The following is a 16,470-nucleotide window of genomic DNA, read 5'->3' as shown; positions in this document are numbered from 1 at the left end:
TGCAGCCACTACTATTTGCTTCCCTAGGATTCCCTTTTTACATTGTGCTCTTAAAATTGGTGAATTAGGATTCACAACCCTGCCGGCCACTGCCCAGGGATGGGCGTGGGTCAGCAGAACTCCAAGGCCAGTCTGTGTGTATATGAAGCCTGAGGCCTGAGCTCTCTCACGGACTGGGAGAGGGAAATCACCTTTGCTTTAATCCATGAGCTCAATTATGTGATGTAGGACGATGGAACATTTTAATGAATGTTGGCTGGTGGGGAGAGAAGGGGAGCATACCAAAGCCAGAATATATAATATATATCACATCTGATATAGCTGCAGTGCGCACCAAGAGTATAAAAATTACACTGTTTTTCTCTTAAATCTCACTCCACTCTTGTACAGCAGGGGCTGATCCTGATTTATCCCCGTGTGGGACACACAGTTTCCCCGAGGCCTGTGTGTCTATTAGTGGCCCTCAGCAGCCAGTAACAACTCGGCCTGCCCTTTACTGGAAAGGAAGTGGGGACAGGAATAGAAGAGGCGCACATTCTTGGGCCCACTCTCTGGGGTCTTTAATGGTATGCTTGTCAGAAAGCCAAGCCCTGCCAGACCTGGTACAGTCCAGAGACACCTCCCCAGACGCCGCCTCGGCCTGAGAGCTCAGGGAAATGGGACAAGGTTGGGAGAAGCCGCAGATATGACCAGACAGAAAGGCTGAGTAGAAGGGGAGATTTTTATTTTAGGTTCTATATAGGACTTGGAAGTGGGGGGGTGGGGGGGTCAGTTTATTCCAAGTGAGTGATCTACTACTGCTGGATATGTTCATGAAATTTGGGGATACCTCATGGGAGGGAGATGTACAGAGGCCATCCTATAAAACCAGGTTGCTAGACATGTGCCACTTCTCTAGAAATTAACAAATTGAATAAATCTTTTCTAAGGTGATGGACAGGGGCACTTGGGTGGTTCAGTCGATTAAGCGTCTGCCTTCGGCTCAGGTCATGATCTCAGGGTCCTGGGATCCAGCCCCCCCCCCCCACCTTGGGCTCCCTGCTCAGCGGGAAGTCTGCTTCTCCCTCTACCTCTGCCCCTCCCCCCCAGCTTATGCTCTCTCTCTCTCCCCCTCAAATAAATAAATAAAATCTTAGAAAAAAAATAAACAGAATTAAGAAAAAGTCATCTGACTAAAGTAAAAAAAAAATTTAAAAAGATAAGGTGATGGACAATTATTTTATTTTACTCAAAACTTTCTGTGGAAAAGTACAATTGCCCATGTCTCAGGGAGACCATTGAAAGCACCAAGAAGATATTTCTCTGGGTGATAGTAAAAATTGAGGCCTTCTAACTTCAACTTTAGTTTAATTTCAATAAACAGTGCTTACAATGTGTGAAGCACACTTCTACACCCTGTATGTTTATTTGCTTAATCTTCACAAAAAGCAGGCACTATGATTATCCCCGTTTCATCAGTGACGAGCCCGAAGCACCGGGCCATGGAGGCTGCCTCAATCTCACACACAGCTGGAGGGTGTCAGGATTTGAACCCGGGAAATCTGACTCTGGGATTAATGCTGATAATCACCATGCTACAAGGACCTCAGCTTCATCCATTCAACATTTAATAGGCACCTACTGTGTGCCAGATACATCCATGGGTGTGGGGTGACACAGAACAAACAAGACATAGTCCTAGAGAATCACAGTCTTAGGGAGGGACGAGGATTTAAAAAAAATTACAAAAATGTGCCAAATAATTAAGTAAAATGAATTAAATAGAATGAATACACTTCAAAGGGAGCATAGAGGATCTAGCAGTGAGGAGTAACGTCGTGACTTCTAACCTTCAAAATGCATCCCAAATTTGACTTCTGGTCACTTTCATCGCCAGCCCCTCTTGCCCAGACACTGCCAACACTCATCTGGATGATCAATGGCAACAGCCTTCTTGCAGGCCTCCCGCTCTCGCTCCTGCCCTCTGTCCTCTGTTCTCCAGACACTAGCCAGAGTGCTCCTTCTAAAAAGTACCTTAGATGCCGCATAAGCCCCCCGGCTTCCATCACACTGGGAATAACATGCAGGGCTATTCCCTGGACGACAAAGCCCTGTGCCACCTTGCCTCTGTCTGTTTCACTCCTGGTCCCCTGAGCATCAGCCACAGGCCTCTCTGCCCTTGGTGGAAAACACCGATACTGCCCACCCCAGAGCCGCGTGCTGCTCTTCACCGCATGATCTTCCCGCGCATCCTGCTGTGGGTTTTTCCCTCACGTCGCTCAGGCCCCTGCTCACACGTCACCTCTTCAGAGAGACTTCCTCTGAACACTCTCTTTAAAATAAATGCCTTCCCTTCATCAACTACCCTGCTAAAGGACACTAAGTCTGCTTAATTGGGCGCCTGGGTGGCTCAGTTGGTTAAGCAACTGCCTTCGGCTCAGGTCATGATCCTGGAGTCCCGGGATCGAGTCCCGCATCGGGCTCCCTGCTCAGCAGGGAGTCTGCTTCTCCCTCTGACCCTCTTCCCTCTCATGCTCTATCTCATTCTCTCTCTCAAATAAATAAATAAAATCTTTAAAAAAATAAATAAATAAATCTGCTTAATTTTTCTCTCTGGGATTTATCACCACCTGATATATTAAATATACTTCTCTTTATGGGTTCCTTGTCTGCCCCCCCCCACTAGAATGTAAGTTCCATCAGATCATACATAGTCTGTGCTTTGTGCACCATGATATCAGGAGACCCTAGAAAAGTGCCTGGACATCATAGATTCTCAATAAATTGTTGTTGAATAATTGACTGATTGGATAAATTGCTTTTAAGAGGTCAAGGGAGGCTTCCCTGGAAGTGGACAGCTGAGTGTTGCAGGGTAAGTCAGAGTTTGCCAGACAGACAAGACGAAGGAAAAGCATTCCAGACAGAGGGAAGAGCAAGTGCAAGATTTCAAGGCAAGAAAGCAGACTGGGTTCCCGTAATCGTTTTGCCCTCTTTTGCCCTCTTTTGCCCTAGGCGTGTTGGGGACTCCGACTACAGTGATGGAGAAGAGGACTTTTACTACACTGAGATCAAGCTCAACACAGACTCAGTGGCAGACGGACTGAGCAGCCTGGCCCCGGTGTCACCGTCTCAGTCCCTGGCTTCGCCTCCCACTTTCCCCATCCCAGATTCAAGCCGAACAGAGACTCCTTGTGCCAAAACTGAGACTAAACTGATGACACCCTTGAGCCGCTCAGCTCCCACCACCCTCTACCTCGTGCACACCGACCATGCTTACCAGGTGACTGGCGAAGGACCGTGAGAGTAGTCACTTTGACCCCAGACCAAAAGCTGTCGCATTCTGCCGTGCGAGGAGAGGGTAACCCAGTGGAAAAACAGCATCACACAAGTAGCCCAATAGCTGAGTTCATTTTGTTCTTTTTCTCCTTTTAAAGCCCAGAGCTCACACTTGTGGGCTCTTGGATTCCGCGATATTGACTGAAGATCCAATCCCTTAGAGGTTGTCATAGGATTAAAATCCTTCATATCATAAAGAACTCAGAAGGGTGCCCGGCACACGATATAAGCATCTGTTAAATAAAAAATAAAACACATGAAAAGGTGAGCACTGTAAAGCTTTGGCACAATGACATAATCACCCTGTGCTCCAAATCTGGGACTTCATGCCCTGCCTTCTGAATCGGTAACTAATACTCACAGATCAGAGAGACGATTATCAGTGTTCCCCAAATCAATAGCGTCAGCATCACCTGGGAACTTGTTAGAAATGTAAATTCTTGGGACTGCTCCAGACCTGCTGGGCAGAACCAGATCTGCTTCACTGGAAAGTCTGATAAGACCTTACACACAAAGCCTGCAAATAGGACTTGGCTAAAGCTCCTTTGTCCCCCCAACAATTATTAACTCTTTTAAACATTGATTTGTTTTAATGACATTTCAAAACATTCAGATTTTAAGAGAACATTTTTTTCCATAATTCTCAACTACTTTGTGCAACTTAAAAAAAAAAAATCTTCTGTCCATACTTGTAATTGTGTTCTCCCACCCTGGTTTTATAAACATTTTCATATAACTGAATAGTTTTCGGTGACATTGAAGCACTGAAGTGTTTCAATCATTCTCTTATTGTTGGGTATCTACTCTTTAGTCGCTCCAGTTTTTTTCCACTATCTTTAATAACTCTACTATGAACACCTCTGTGCCAGTAGCTTTTTTTTTTCTCTTTGAATTCCCAGAAGAGTAATTATTGAGTCAGAGGATATAACATGAACAGCTTATGGTTCTTGCTATGTATTGCCAAAATATTTCCCAGCGATGCCAGTTATAAAACCACCATCACTAGCAGCTACATCTATAATTAGATGTAGAAACCTGTAGAAGAAACATCCAGCCACTGATTTAGTAGACTTACGCTCAAGAGCCATGGAATAGAGCTAATAATTAAATTAGCTGAAGCAATAAATTTCATTCCTGACTCTTGTTATGTTGGTCAAAAAGAATAATTTCTTCGTTCTTGTTCATCAGTGTTGCATGTAGAAACACTGGTTCAAAATCATGGGCATGAATCCATTCCAACTATGTTGCTCACCTGTATAAGAGTTGAAACATGCAGTAGGTGATCTAAAAGGTCCTTCCCAAGCCATGTATTCGTAATATTGGGATTGTTCTATTTATAGACATTATAAATATTCAGCATCAAAAATGCTAAAAACACAAGGAAATGAAGAAAATTCATCCCCTAATCCCAACAGCAAAAAAGCCCCTTGGTTAATATTTTTTGTATGTCCTTCAAGACTTTGTTCTATGTATGTTTACTTATTTGTTTTAAAAAAGGGAATTCATTGTAATGCTGTTTTTCTTGTGCTTTGTTTTTGCCACTTAATATATCATGAACATTTTCCCATACCAATCAGCATTCTTCAACAACATCAGACTCTGTGGATAGATCATGATTTATTTACCCACTTCCCTATTATTGGACATTTGCATTTCCGGTTTTTTGTACCTAATACATAGTTCTGCAATGAACATCCTGTACCCATTTCCTTAGAATGAATTCTAGAAGTGGCATAGCTAATATACGAAATACTAAGAATTTTGATATATATATATATATATATCGCCAACCTGCCATCCCCAAATGTTGTACCAATTTACCCCCTGGCATCCCTGTATAAGATTGTTTCTTTCCCAGTTTGACAGTGAAGCATTGTGTTTTACACATAAATATGTCCTAAAATAGGTATATGTATATATAATAAATTTCTTTTCAGAAACCATCAAAAACCTCCTGCTTTTATTCCTTAGATAGCTTGCTGAGATACATAAAAAGTTTATTTCTAGCTATTCTCTTGGACTATGTTTAATCTCCTCCTGTTGGATAATTCGTCTAAATTATTAATCCAGCTGAAACCACTTTCAGGGCCCTACTTAGGCAATGATAGCATAGGACTGCGAGGAGAAATGTTGTTTCATAACAATGTTCTCTGTTTTCTGTGGAACAGGCCACGCCCCCCGTGACCATTCCAGGATCGGCCAAGTTCACCCCCAACGGTAGCAGCTTCAGCATTTCTTGGCAGTCTCCTCCGGTTACCTTCACGGGCATTCCAGTAAGTAGAAAAACAAATAGCCAGAAATCTGGTCAACGCTGCACATAAATTTAGAGAACAAATTATAAAAACATGCAAGAAAAAGACAAAACTCAAAAAAAATGCCGGAAGTACTCTATTCCTTAAGTGACACTTGTAAACTCCCCAGCACGTATTTCACGATCCAGCCTAGCTCAGCTTGTCTGTGGAAAAAGGTGTTACGACAGGCATTTGAGAAAAGTAGGAGAGTTGCCGCATTTGAGAAAACTAGGAGAGTTGCAACTGCTGATAAATGACTTGTTAGAAATGTGTTGAAATTTTTTGTGTCGGTGGTGTATTTGTATGTTTCCAAAAGGCTTGATAGCATTAATAGCTGAACTCAGATGCTGAACAAAAAGAAAAAGACCCTGTACATAAATGATATTTATCATTATGAATAACTTTATAAAATTTATGACTTTGAAATTATTATTTCTGGGTATGTCATTTTGAAAGGTTCAAAAAAAAAAAAAAAACCCTAAATTGAAATGCTTTTTTTTTCTTCCAAAGCTTGAGTAATCCATGCTGATAGGTACTCCCGAAAATAAGAGTGTTGAACTATGCAATAAGGTTTAAATGGTATATAAGAATTGATTTGACATAGTAAATGATTGCTGTCTGATAAATCGCCATGAATTAACTTGATTCCTAACCATTCGTTTACAAATATATTGGGTCTTTTGTAGCTTATCACAGAATATCCACAGACCTACACACTGTTGATGCCCACAGTGGTTTATAACTCCTGATAAGTTTCACAAAGTGGCTTATGATAACAGACATTAACCTTATTTTCTCCTCTCCACCCCTCTCCCCAAGGCCTCACAAAAGCTTCTTACTGTCAACCACTGGCAACTTCCAGAGGTTTCCAGAAAATACTAAGGCCTCCTACAGTGCTGATAAAAATGAAAGTGGCTCAATCAATTATGCTGTGCCCAGTCGATGAATATTTATTAAATTCCCTAGGAGAATAGCCAGCACTAAAAAGCATCCTGCTGGCAGCAACTTGGGAATTTGTAGCTTCCAGAAAATACTCCTGGAATTTGATTTTTAAATAATAATCGAGGATCTGGAGTAATTTTGAAAGTCGCCTCCTTCATCAAATAGTAGTAACGGCTGGCTACTCTGAAAGAGCAAGAACGCAAGGAGGGATCTTGTTAGTAGACATTAGAAGAGAGCACGTAGGTAACAGTTTTGCTCTCTGGCAAGAACAACGATCAGCTGAGGAGGGTGTCAGAGGTTAACCATCGGTCCTCTGGGGGACTTTTTTTTTAATAAGATTTTATTTCTTTACATAAAGTATCTTTTATTCTACATGTGCTATCTTCAGCTTGGGGGACTTTCATTTATTTATTTATTTTGGTGGACCTGAAAAGACCCGAGTGGCTCTCAATATCACATTTGAGACAAGCCCCCTAACCTAGAAAGGCAGCTACAATTACAGAATTATAGAGACCCACTATTCTGAATCCTGTTGATTCCTGTCTTTGATTTGAAAATGTTCGAGAGCATACACCATATGGCTGGCCTGGGGTACAAACACATGCAGCATGTGGCTGGAACAGCCCCGTTCAGACTTTTTTTCAGATTACCTCTGTGACCAACCAAAATGGAATTTCTTTCCCTTTGCTTTATTAATTAAATCATCTCCTTCTAAAGTGCAGAGAAATCACTGTGTGGTGTATGACTAGCTACATGTCCTCTAAAGTTCCTAAATATTTTACCCAGTAAGATACCAGCCAGGATACCTTCTATTGTTGGTTTCCCAGTAGCAAGATTTTAACACTCTTCTCTGCTGTGGACACTGTATCTCTACCCTCATCTCAATGTCCTAGATTGTTCGACGTCCCTAATTTCATTGCTTACCTGGGACAGTCTAGACCAGAGCTTCGGCAGAAAGGGTACAGAGTAGCTGTGTTAACTAGGTATCCCACTGAAATCCTGCTTTCACTTCTAATGTCTTCTTTCACCACAAAATTCTCATCTATCTGGTTGTGTCATGTTTCAGCCAACACTTTAGACTGTTTTAGCAGCCATTCCTATTTCAAACGAAAGAGAAGGGGAGGGGATGCTATTTTCCCAGGCTTTGTTTTACCCTAGAGAGAGGGCTCACTATTAAAAATGTTCTTTATGTTATATACTGTCTAGCAAGGCTTAAAAAAATGTGGGTGCTTACTGTTTGCCTCCTTCTAGTGGGGGCTGGATCTTACACCACCACCCCACAGAAGCACAGGACTGGTGCTCGTCCACTGACTGGGGGCTAGCAACTGTTCTCGAATTCTCCAGAAATGCTGTCCCCGCCCCTAGGAGACAGGGAGCCAGGTGGAATCTAAGAGCATATGAATTCCTACCTTCTAAACTAGTATAATAGGGTTTTCGGGCAGTAGCTCTAAACATTTTAAATTATAATGAATTAGTATCATTGATGGCCTCAGCTATATCCAAACGGAAGAACAAAGCAGTTCCCATTTTATAAAATGCTCTTTAAAGAACATGTTTTTCTTTGTACTCCAAAACAAATATCCGGAGGTTGTCAACCCCATTTAAGGTTTGCTTCCCCCACCCCCCCCGGCCCCACATCTTGGATACCTGGTATTGAGGTATCCAAGGAAGCATTATATGCTTCCTAGAGAAGGGAAATACTCTCCTTCTGAGAAATCCCAAAGTTTGCAGGATTTTATTTATTCATTTGCCTACACAAGATTTCTGAACATCAGGCTTTAATAAGTTCCCTGGGTAAGACATCTTCCCGGAGGTGTGGAGTGGAGAAGTCTGTTCTGCCTAGCTGCAAATGTAACTGGAGGTACAGTCTTTTCTAGCCGAAGGCCATAGACATAAGAGCAGGGAGAAGACCCTCATTAATTACAGCATTCTTTGAGCTGTTTTTCCCGAACGACCGCGCCTTTTCTTCTAATTATCTACATTCTTTTCTGTCTTTTCTGACAGAAAGCTGAGAGTTCTTGACCCCGTATGAATCTGCCCATACTGCCATAACAGAATACCATAGACTGGATCGCTTTAAACAACCAAAATGTATTTTCTCACAGTTCAGGAGGCTAGAAGTCCCAGGCCGTGGTGCTGGCTAATTCAGCTCCTAGTGAGAGCTCTCTCCGTGGCTTGTAGAGGGTCACCTGCTCACTGTGTCCTTATATGGTCTTTTCTGTTGCTGGAGGCAGGAGAGGGGGCGCAAGGCAGGTGGAGAGAGAGCCCTGAGTATCTCTTCTTATAAGGACACTAATCCTGTTGGATCAGGGTCCCAGCCTTTTGACTTCATTTATCCTTATTTACTTCCTTAAAGACTCCATATCCAAATATAACCACACTAAGGGTGAGACCTTCAATATATGAATTATGGGGGGAACACAAACATGCAGTCTATAACAAGCCCACGGAACCAAGAGCGAATCAAACTGCGATCCAAGGGCCATTCTAGGAGGGCTTCAGGCTGGAGGAGGATCTCCAAACCTAAAATAGCAGTGCTTAATTATCAGACGTTTAGCTGGGTTTGTTTGTTTGGGTTTTTTTTAACACCTCAAGGGAGGATTCAGAATAATATAAGATTACAACCAAGACAAGGAACGCTGGCTTTTCCATTTGAGAGAGAGAAAATCACAAAGAAAAGAAATCTCCCCAACATATTTACAGAGGGACACAACATTCTTCAGACTGCTCTGGTGTGAGGCTCAGATGCAAATCCTGACTCTGGCATTTACAAACCTCTATCTAGTCACATGACTTCTCTTAAGCAATGCCCTCAAATTTAAACCACGCCATGGAGTTGTATTTTTTTTTTTTTAAGATTTTATTTGTTTGACAGAGAGCACAAGTAGGCTGAGCGGCCCGCAGAGGAAGAGGGAGAAGCAGGCTCCCCACTAAGCAGAGAACCCGATACGGGACTCCATCCCGGGACCCTGGGATCATGACCTAAGCAGAAGGCAGACGCTTAACCAACTGAGCCACCCAGGCACCCCCCCGCCTGCATGGAGTCGTATTGTTGAGCACAGTGCCTGGCTCACATGGAGCATTCACTAGTCTTGCTGCCTGTGATGTGTCTCATCGCTGTAATACAGTGGTCAGAAGTGTATTCTCCCTATTTGGGACTGACTGATATAACCCATATCTACCCAACATAGGGGAGAAATTAACCATGATTTTTGCAGACTAAAGTTCTTGAAACTCTTCTGAGGTCACACCTAATCAGCAGAAAAATGAGAGGCATATACTCATTGTGTGCTTGTGCTTGTGTGCTCCCCAAGCGGTGTGTGAAACTCCATTACTGTGTGAGCTGTGCCTTTCACAGCAAGGTAGCCAGGAATCGCTCTCATGAAGCCTGGGAGGACCCAACACCCCCACCCCGATTAAGACCCGCGGGTGCTGCCCCACGACCTCCACCAAAGCCCATGTCAGGACCCGAGTCCTTAAGGACTGAAGAAAAACGGTTCTCTGGAAAAAAATTAAATGGAGATTATACTTCTAAAAATATTTATTTATCTATTTCTTTTTATTTAGAAAAAATACCATATAGTACTCTCTGAGTCTACTATATACTTAATAGAAAATGCCCCAAAATGGAATTTAGAAACAGTTAAGATATAAAACTAATAATGATTTTTAAAAAAATGAAGATTGAAATGTGGAGACCACTGGGAGAGATGGCCAACATCATGCGGTCCAGGGCTTTATTTTAGGGCGCACCGTATTTCCCTCAGCTCCATGGCAGGGTGGAGGGATGGAAAGAGTAGTGCCTTGACGTCATTCAGAACTAGTGCCAAGGTCAGCTGGTACGAGACGGCCTGTGTTCAAGTACCGGCCCCACCATTTACTGTGTCACAACAGACTGAACTTCTCCCCTCCCTTATCAAGGAGGTGGACATGATGGCCATCTACTTACCCTAGGGTCGCGGTGAAGATGAAAGCAGACAGCATTCCAAGGCACTTCGTTTAACAAGCCCTCGCTAAATTACTACTACTGATACTTAGAACTCCGGGATGCTCTGCAGGCCACCTCCTGGCTCCACGTCTAAATGATCTTATCTACAAAATGCAGATAACAGCACTTCACTGGCAGGGGTTTTGTGAGGATTAAAAGAAACGATACCTAGACTAGTAGCCTGCCTCTCACATTTGTGAGCACTAAATAAATGTCCGTTCCTACGCCAGCTACCGCCTTCCCTTCCCCACCCTCAGCCCCCGCTAAAATAAAAAGCTTTCAGCCATGATTGTCTTGCTATAAAAAGTCTCAAGGAAAGCTCACAAGTTAGGTGGTCATCACACAGAACTGAGCCACAGCCAACGTGTGATGCGGGTTCTGGCTTCCGCTGCATTGCACCCCATAAAACCCAGGTCTGGGGTGGATCGGGAGGGGCTGCTGCTGGACAGGACTATACACGCAGGCCCTGAACTCCTGAGTTAAGAAAGCCATTAGCAGGAGTAAAGACTGTAATCAGGGGTTATTCCTCCTCCTCCATAGTCTTTGGAACTTTCAAAAGCCTGGTCCTCGCTCCTTCCTCAAACCAACCACATCACCAGTTTTCCCATTTCAGTAAGTGGCACCACCATCCCTCCAGCTTCTTGGGCCAGAAGCTGGGATTCACCCTTGACTCCCCTTGATTCATCCCTGATTCTTCGAAAGATTTGTCTTCATTTTTTCCCATCCTTCAGCGTGTCCCAGACTCTGCCTGATCCTGCCATGAATCCAGCCCCTTCTTACCACCGCTGTCACACCCTAGTCTAAATCACCAGTACGTATTTCCCCCCAGATAGTGCAAAAGCCTCTTACCTAGACTGCAGGGCTCCTCTCCAGGCTGTCTCCAATTCATTCTCGAAGGAGCCAAAGGGATCTTTTTAAAGCATTAATCGGATGTCTCGCTTTCTTAAAATTCTCCAAGGGCTTCCCTAGCACTTAGAGCAACATTCAATTCAAATTCCTCAGTCACAGCCAGGAGGTCTTTCCTGAATCTACCACCTCCTGTCTTCCTACCTCCAGCCCCCACACAGTGTCTTCTGGCCCCTTGGGCTCTCTGCACCTAGGAGGCCTCTGTCATTGCTGCCCTTTCTTCAGAGTGCCCTAAAGATAAAAGGCAGCCTCTCAGGGGGACTTTTCTCACCGCCCTAAATAAGTAAATGTCCTCGCCCTTCATGAGGCTTTGCCTATTGACCTATTTTATTTTCTTCAAGCACTTATCACTAAAATGATCTTAACTTGTTTGTATGTATTGTCTGTGTCCCCACTAGAATGTATGCTCCATGAGGGCAGAGACTTAGCATTGTTCACCACTAGGCACCCACATTCTAGAAGGGTGCCCGGTGCATAGTAAGAACTTCATAAATATTCGTTGGATGAAGAGCACCCTGTCATCTCATATCACCTCACGTGAAAGGGGCATGGCACTTTTGCACAAGTTAGAAAATCTTCCACATTATCAACCAGCTGATGGACGTTGGGTCACTGTCATGTCAACTAAACTTCTCCTAGTTCTCTCACTAAATAAGGCAGGATTCTTGGGATTCTATGAATTCTGTAATAATTTTTAGATTTTTAAAAATTGTCTCGACCACTTAAAACAATTCATATAAGCACACTCTAGATCACCACGGTGGCTATGAACACCTGAAGCATTCACTCCCTCTGGTTTGCTGTGATGCACCCTGGTCAGGGATGGGATGCAGGGTAGCTGTAGGGGGAAAGGGGGGTCGAGATTCTGCTCCTGGAAAGACTTACATATCTATCCATGTCAAATGCATACACTGAACTCCAAAGCTTTTGTTTTTAAAAAATTATGTATGTTAACTCACCTCTTCTGGCCCTCACTCCTACCCAGCTTTAGCAAAAAATTATGACCGATGGTACAGAATAATTCAGAATCATGGCAACAATGGTTTAAAATGTTAGGTTTTTACTTACCTGTTTAATTTTTTGAATTAACATCTAAGAAGATAACGCTGACGTATATTCCTTTGAATTGAAAGAAAATAAAAAGTGCTAGTACCTGTACTAGAGAAATTCAGTTCTATAAGTATGCCTTAGGAGTGTTCCCATGACTGTTCATTGGTCATGGTACTTCTGTGGCCATGTTGGCTTCTAGATAATTAAGTGTCTAAATTCATTACATGTCTGCTCTTCTATATATGGCAAGGCTGTGTATTTTCTTGAAATATCATTTATCTTTTCTTATAAAAACTCGTTTTTTGTAGCTGTTGAGAATCCCAAGTGCTGGGAAGATATTTAATATCAGGAGAGCAGATGAGGCAAAGGGTCTGGTAAGAAGTATAAGAGGAATCAAAAGCCAGGGGCCCTCCTGTTACTATGACTGAGAGGCAGAAGTGTAGCGGGGCCAGACACAAGCTCTGGCATCGGGTGGAGCTCAGGACAAGTGCTGGCCCTGCCATTACAAGTTCCATGACCTTGGCCCCATGCCTTGGTTTCCTCGTCCATGAAGCAGGAACAAGAATAGTACTTACCACGTGGGGTAGTTGTGACAATTAAAGCCATTGTCAATGAACCTGGCATGTAGCGAGTGCCCAGTAAGTGTTTCATGGATGACATTTGTTCTTGACTTGCTTGGACTCTTTGCTTCTAGTCTTTATTCCCGTTTGGACCCCACCGTCTGCTGTATGGATGTCTTATGCAAGAGGCCATTTATTTAGGGGCTGTGAATGATCTCGTAAAGCAAACAGAGGGCCGACGTCCACATTGTGTCATTGCCATTGACTCGCTATATAATTTTAGATAACTCTCTTAACCTCTAGGGATTTGTCTTTTTTAAAAAAGGTAGACCATGAGGCTTAGAATAGGTGAGACTATACGTTAAGGTTTGGAATATTATTCAAGTGAAAATATGTTACTATGGGCAACTTGGAATACACACGTGAAGTCATGAAGGTTTTTTAAAGTATTCGTTGTTGCCGAGTCTTTTCTGCTTGGGGAGGCGTTTAAATTTTGCCACCAGCATCACCGTATCCGTGTTAACATGTGTCTCTGGGAAGAAAGCGTTTCATCTCCGTGTCCGACGTTGACCACTGCCCATGTGGCAAAGGCTAAATAAAGGCATGGTGAGGAGAAACTGTCCCAGCATCAACTTTGTTTTCCGTGTCCTTGCCAGGTGTCACCGACACATAATCATCCGGTGGGCACAGGGGAGCAGAGACAGCACACCCACACGGTCTTGTCCTCGCCACCCAGAGGGACAGTCAGCCTGAGGTATGACCGCTTGAACCGCCACCCTCCTCATCGCAAGGGGATTAACTGAAAAACAGAAGAACAGCAAGGAAGAGAGAAACCAGGGATACGATGTTCCATAAAATTTCCCTGGAATGGACAAAACACCCTTTCTTTCGTTGCCATGGTTTTCCCCACCCATCAATTATTAATGAAGAGTTGCTGTGGCGGGGGGGAGGCAGTTGGTAACAGTTCGCTGTAAGTTTTCTTGAAGAATAGGTAATGGTGATTTCTGGGTCTAGTTAAAGCCATATGGCCTTAACCTCTGTATTAAAAGAACTTTAAAAAATATAGTTTTTAATACAGGTCAATGAGAAACGCCTCAGATGTCCCTGAACCAGAATGCTAGAAATTTGAGAAGCAAAAGAGCACCTGAAAGCACAATACTTAAAACTTAAAAGAATAAAGCTCCCTACTGGTATTTTTTGTATTTACTTGTTTAATTCAGTTTGATGAAGAGGGACAAGCCCCCAAATGGACAAGTAGAAGCTTGAGAGTTACAGTAGCAGTCAGTAGTAACAGCTGAGCATGGTGGCCGCGACAACATCCAGCAGGTGTTCGAGTCCTAGCCTAGCAAGAACCCTTACTAGGTTTCTTCACACTGTTTCTTGCTCTTTCGAGGGATCGCAAGCCCTCCAGAGAACACCCCCTGACTTTGTCCCGCTGCATAACTGCTCCTTGCCTGTCTTGCAGGAAGCCCCGGGGAGAGGGCAAGAAGTGCCGCAAGGTGTATGGCATGGAGAACCGGGACCTGTGGTGCACGGCGTGCCGCTGGAAGAAGGCGTGCCAGAGGTTCACTGACTGACCCCCGGGGCCCCTGAGCCCCGCTGCCCTCGCCTTCCACCGCAGGCTCTGGAAAAGCGCTTTTTCTTCCGAACAAAAACACACTTGAAGCCCAGGAAAAGCACTTCCAGGAAACTTGGTGGAATGACAGCAAAAATAAATAAATAAATAAATAAATAATAAATAAGGTCACCACCCTCACTGCTCTTGCTGAGAACCCAGTGTCGGGCAGCTCTATTTTTTTTTTTCCTTGAAAAGAAAAGTCAGCCTTTCTTTTTTTTTCTGTATGTCTAGGTCTGAAAACTGTGGACTTCCGTAGCAACTGAACCAACAAAGCCCGTTTTACCTAGAGAGGAGGCATATTTTGATAAGCTTTCCTAATAATGCCATTTCTGAGATTTTTTTGACATATTAAAAAAAAAAAGCTACACGTTATTCAGTAGCGTTTGTACAGAGGACAATACCTGCTTTCATTGTGAATAGTATTTTCCCTGTTTTCCATTTGACTTCTCGGAGCAGTGCACATCATGACGTGTTGCTAGGAAGCGCAGCACTCTGGGGATCTCTTCTCTGTCTCGTTTGTCGGTTTCTCGCGTTTTGAAGAATGGCCCCACACGGAACCACCACAGAGCTGTTGGCCTAAAGGGCCCCGGAGGGTGTCCACTCGCAAAGAGATCACCAGCAGACTTCAGCCCCCAGCTGAGTCCAGGACATCCGGGAACACCTAGGCGTCTTCGCTTTTCTAAGAAGCCCTTGCCTGGGAGGCACGGCGGCTCATTCTCTACCAGCCGCAGCTCCATCAAAGACTGGCATGGGTGGCCATCCGGGTAAGCCTTGATGCTTCTTTCAGGGACACAGGGCAGGCAGGGGCCCGGGTCTGTTGGTCACTGCTTGTCTGACGGTGTCCTTGCCAGGTTAGCGGGTCATCGGGCCTTCCCTCAAAACTCCACCCCGGACCGGTTTCAGAAAAGGTAGAGAACTCGAACTATCCCCACAGGACAGCGGAGCACAGCCTCCACGTCCCCATCTGTTCAGAGAGACATGTGAGGTCAACAAACCAACATCTATTCTGAGTGCACTTTCATAGGTTGTATGCTTTAGCATGTCCGGGAGAGGGGTTCGTGAAATATAGAAACATGATATGGGTACATAGGAGGTCCCAAACTTTATTTTTCTTATAAAAATATTGGAACTGTTCGTTAAGAATTTGCTCAGAGGGGAACATACAGGACACCAAAAGGAAAATGCATGTTGGTATAGGAATCTCTCCATTTCATAGGACCAGGGCTCCCACTGTGTTCGCTCTTGGCAGGCTTTCTAGCCTGGTATGTATGTTTGTTTGGTTGGTTGGTTGTTTTGTTAGTAGTGGAAAGGGGGAGGGGACTAGTCGTCATGCACTCTGTATAGGCTCGTCGTCTGTCTGTTCTACTCCGGACTGCCCTGCTAATGAGTTATTTTTCCTATACCTATGCAAAGAAGGAAGAGCGCCTTTCAGGATGCACTGTGTCAGGACGGGGAGCCTACGATCAGCCATAGGAATGTTCAATGAAATTGCACAGAGCAAAGTTTAATATATGTGTAGAGATTGTACATACACTTGTTTTAAAGAGTTGAAAGACGTCATCTAGTAATAATAAACGTCCTTTTCCTTTTATAATTGAGGGAAATGGAAGGAGATCCCACGGTGTAATATCCACAACCTGTGCATTCATCTGTTTTTGGCAGTTTTATTTTTTAAGCTTTCTTATGACTTTTTAAACATTGTTGCTTGGAAAAGATCCTGTTTTCCTCCATTCATTTTTATTTCAACAACCCTTATTTCAAGAGAGCAGGAAAAGAGCTTCATTTAATTTCATGTCATGA

The 16,470-nt window shown here is 43.7% G+C and overlaps 1 protein-coding gene and 2 long non-coding RNA genes across 3 annotated transcripts in view; 1 reads left to right on the top strand and 2 right to left on the bottom strand.

Annotated features, from left to right (window-relative positions):
- Positions 1 to 15,165, bottom strand: part of LOC141372808 (uncharacterized) — a 27,076-nt gene extending 11,911 nt beyond the window's left edge. Inside the window, exons 1-3 of the long non-coding RNA XR_012378246.1 lie at positions 15,072 to 15,165; positions 13,068 to 13,851; positions 3,257 to 3,548 (exon numbers count right to left, since the gene is read on the bottom strand). This is a non-coding gene — a long non-coding RNA (uncharacterized lncRNA). The remainder of the gene's footprint in view (positions 1 to 3,256; positions 3,549 to 13,067; positions 13,852 to 15,071) is intronic.
- Positions 1 to 16,470, bottom strand: part of LOC141372736 (uncharacterized) — an 823,585-nt gene that overhangs the window by 467,193 nt on the left and 339,922 nt on the right. The window lies entirely within an intron of this gene.
- ZNF704 (zinc finger protein 704) overlaps positions 1 to 16,470 on the top strand; it is a 227,223-nt gene extending 210,753 nt beyond the window's left edge. Inside the window, exons 6-9 of the mRNA XM_025870527.2 lie at positions 2,992 to 3,259; positions 5,484 to 5,588; positions 13,709 to 13,806; positions 14,518 to 16,470. Of these exons, the coding sequence (XP_025726312.2) occupies positions 2,992 to 3,259; positions 5,484 to 5,588; positions 13,709 to 13,806; positions 14,518 to 14,629 (583 nt within the window). The 3' untranslated portion in view covers positions 14,630 to 16,470. The remainder of the gene's footprint in view (positions 1 to 2,991; positions 3,260 to 5,483; positions 5,589 to 13,708; positions 13,807 to 14,517) is intronic.

The sequence above is a fragment of the Callorhinus ursinus genome, unplaced genomic scaffold (genome assembly GCF_003265705.2).
Source record: "Callorhinus ursinus isolate GAN/ISIS: 27379988/994484 unplaced genomic scaffold, GSC_fseal_2.0 scaffold5, whole genome shotgun sequence".
In the NCBI taxonomy this organism is placed as follows: domain Eukaryota; kingdom Metazoa; phylum Chordata; class Mammalia; order Carnivora; family Otariidae; genus Callorhinus; species Callorhinus ursinus.
The sequence above is the reverse complement of the archived record's forward strand: the minus strand, read 5'-3'. Positions and strand labels throughout refer to the sequence as shown.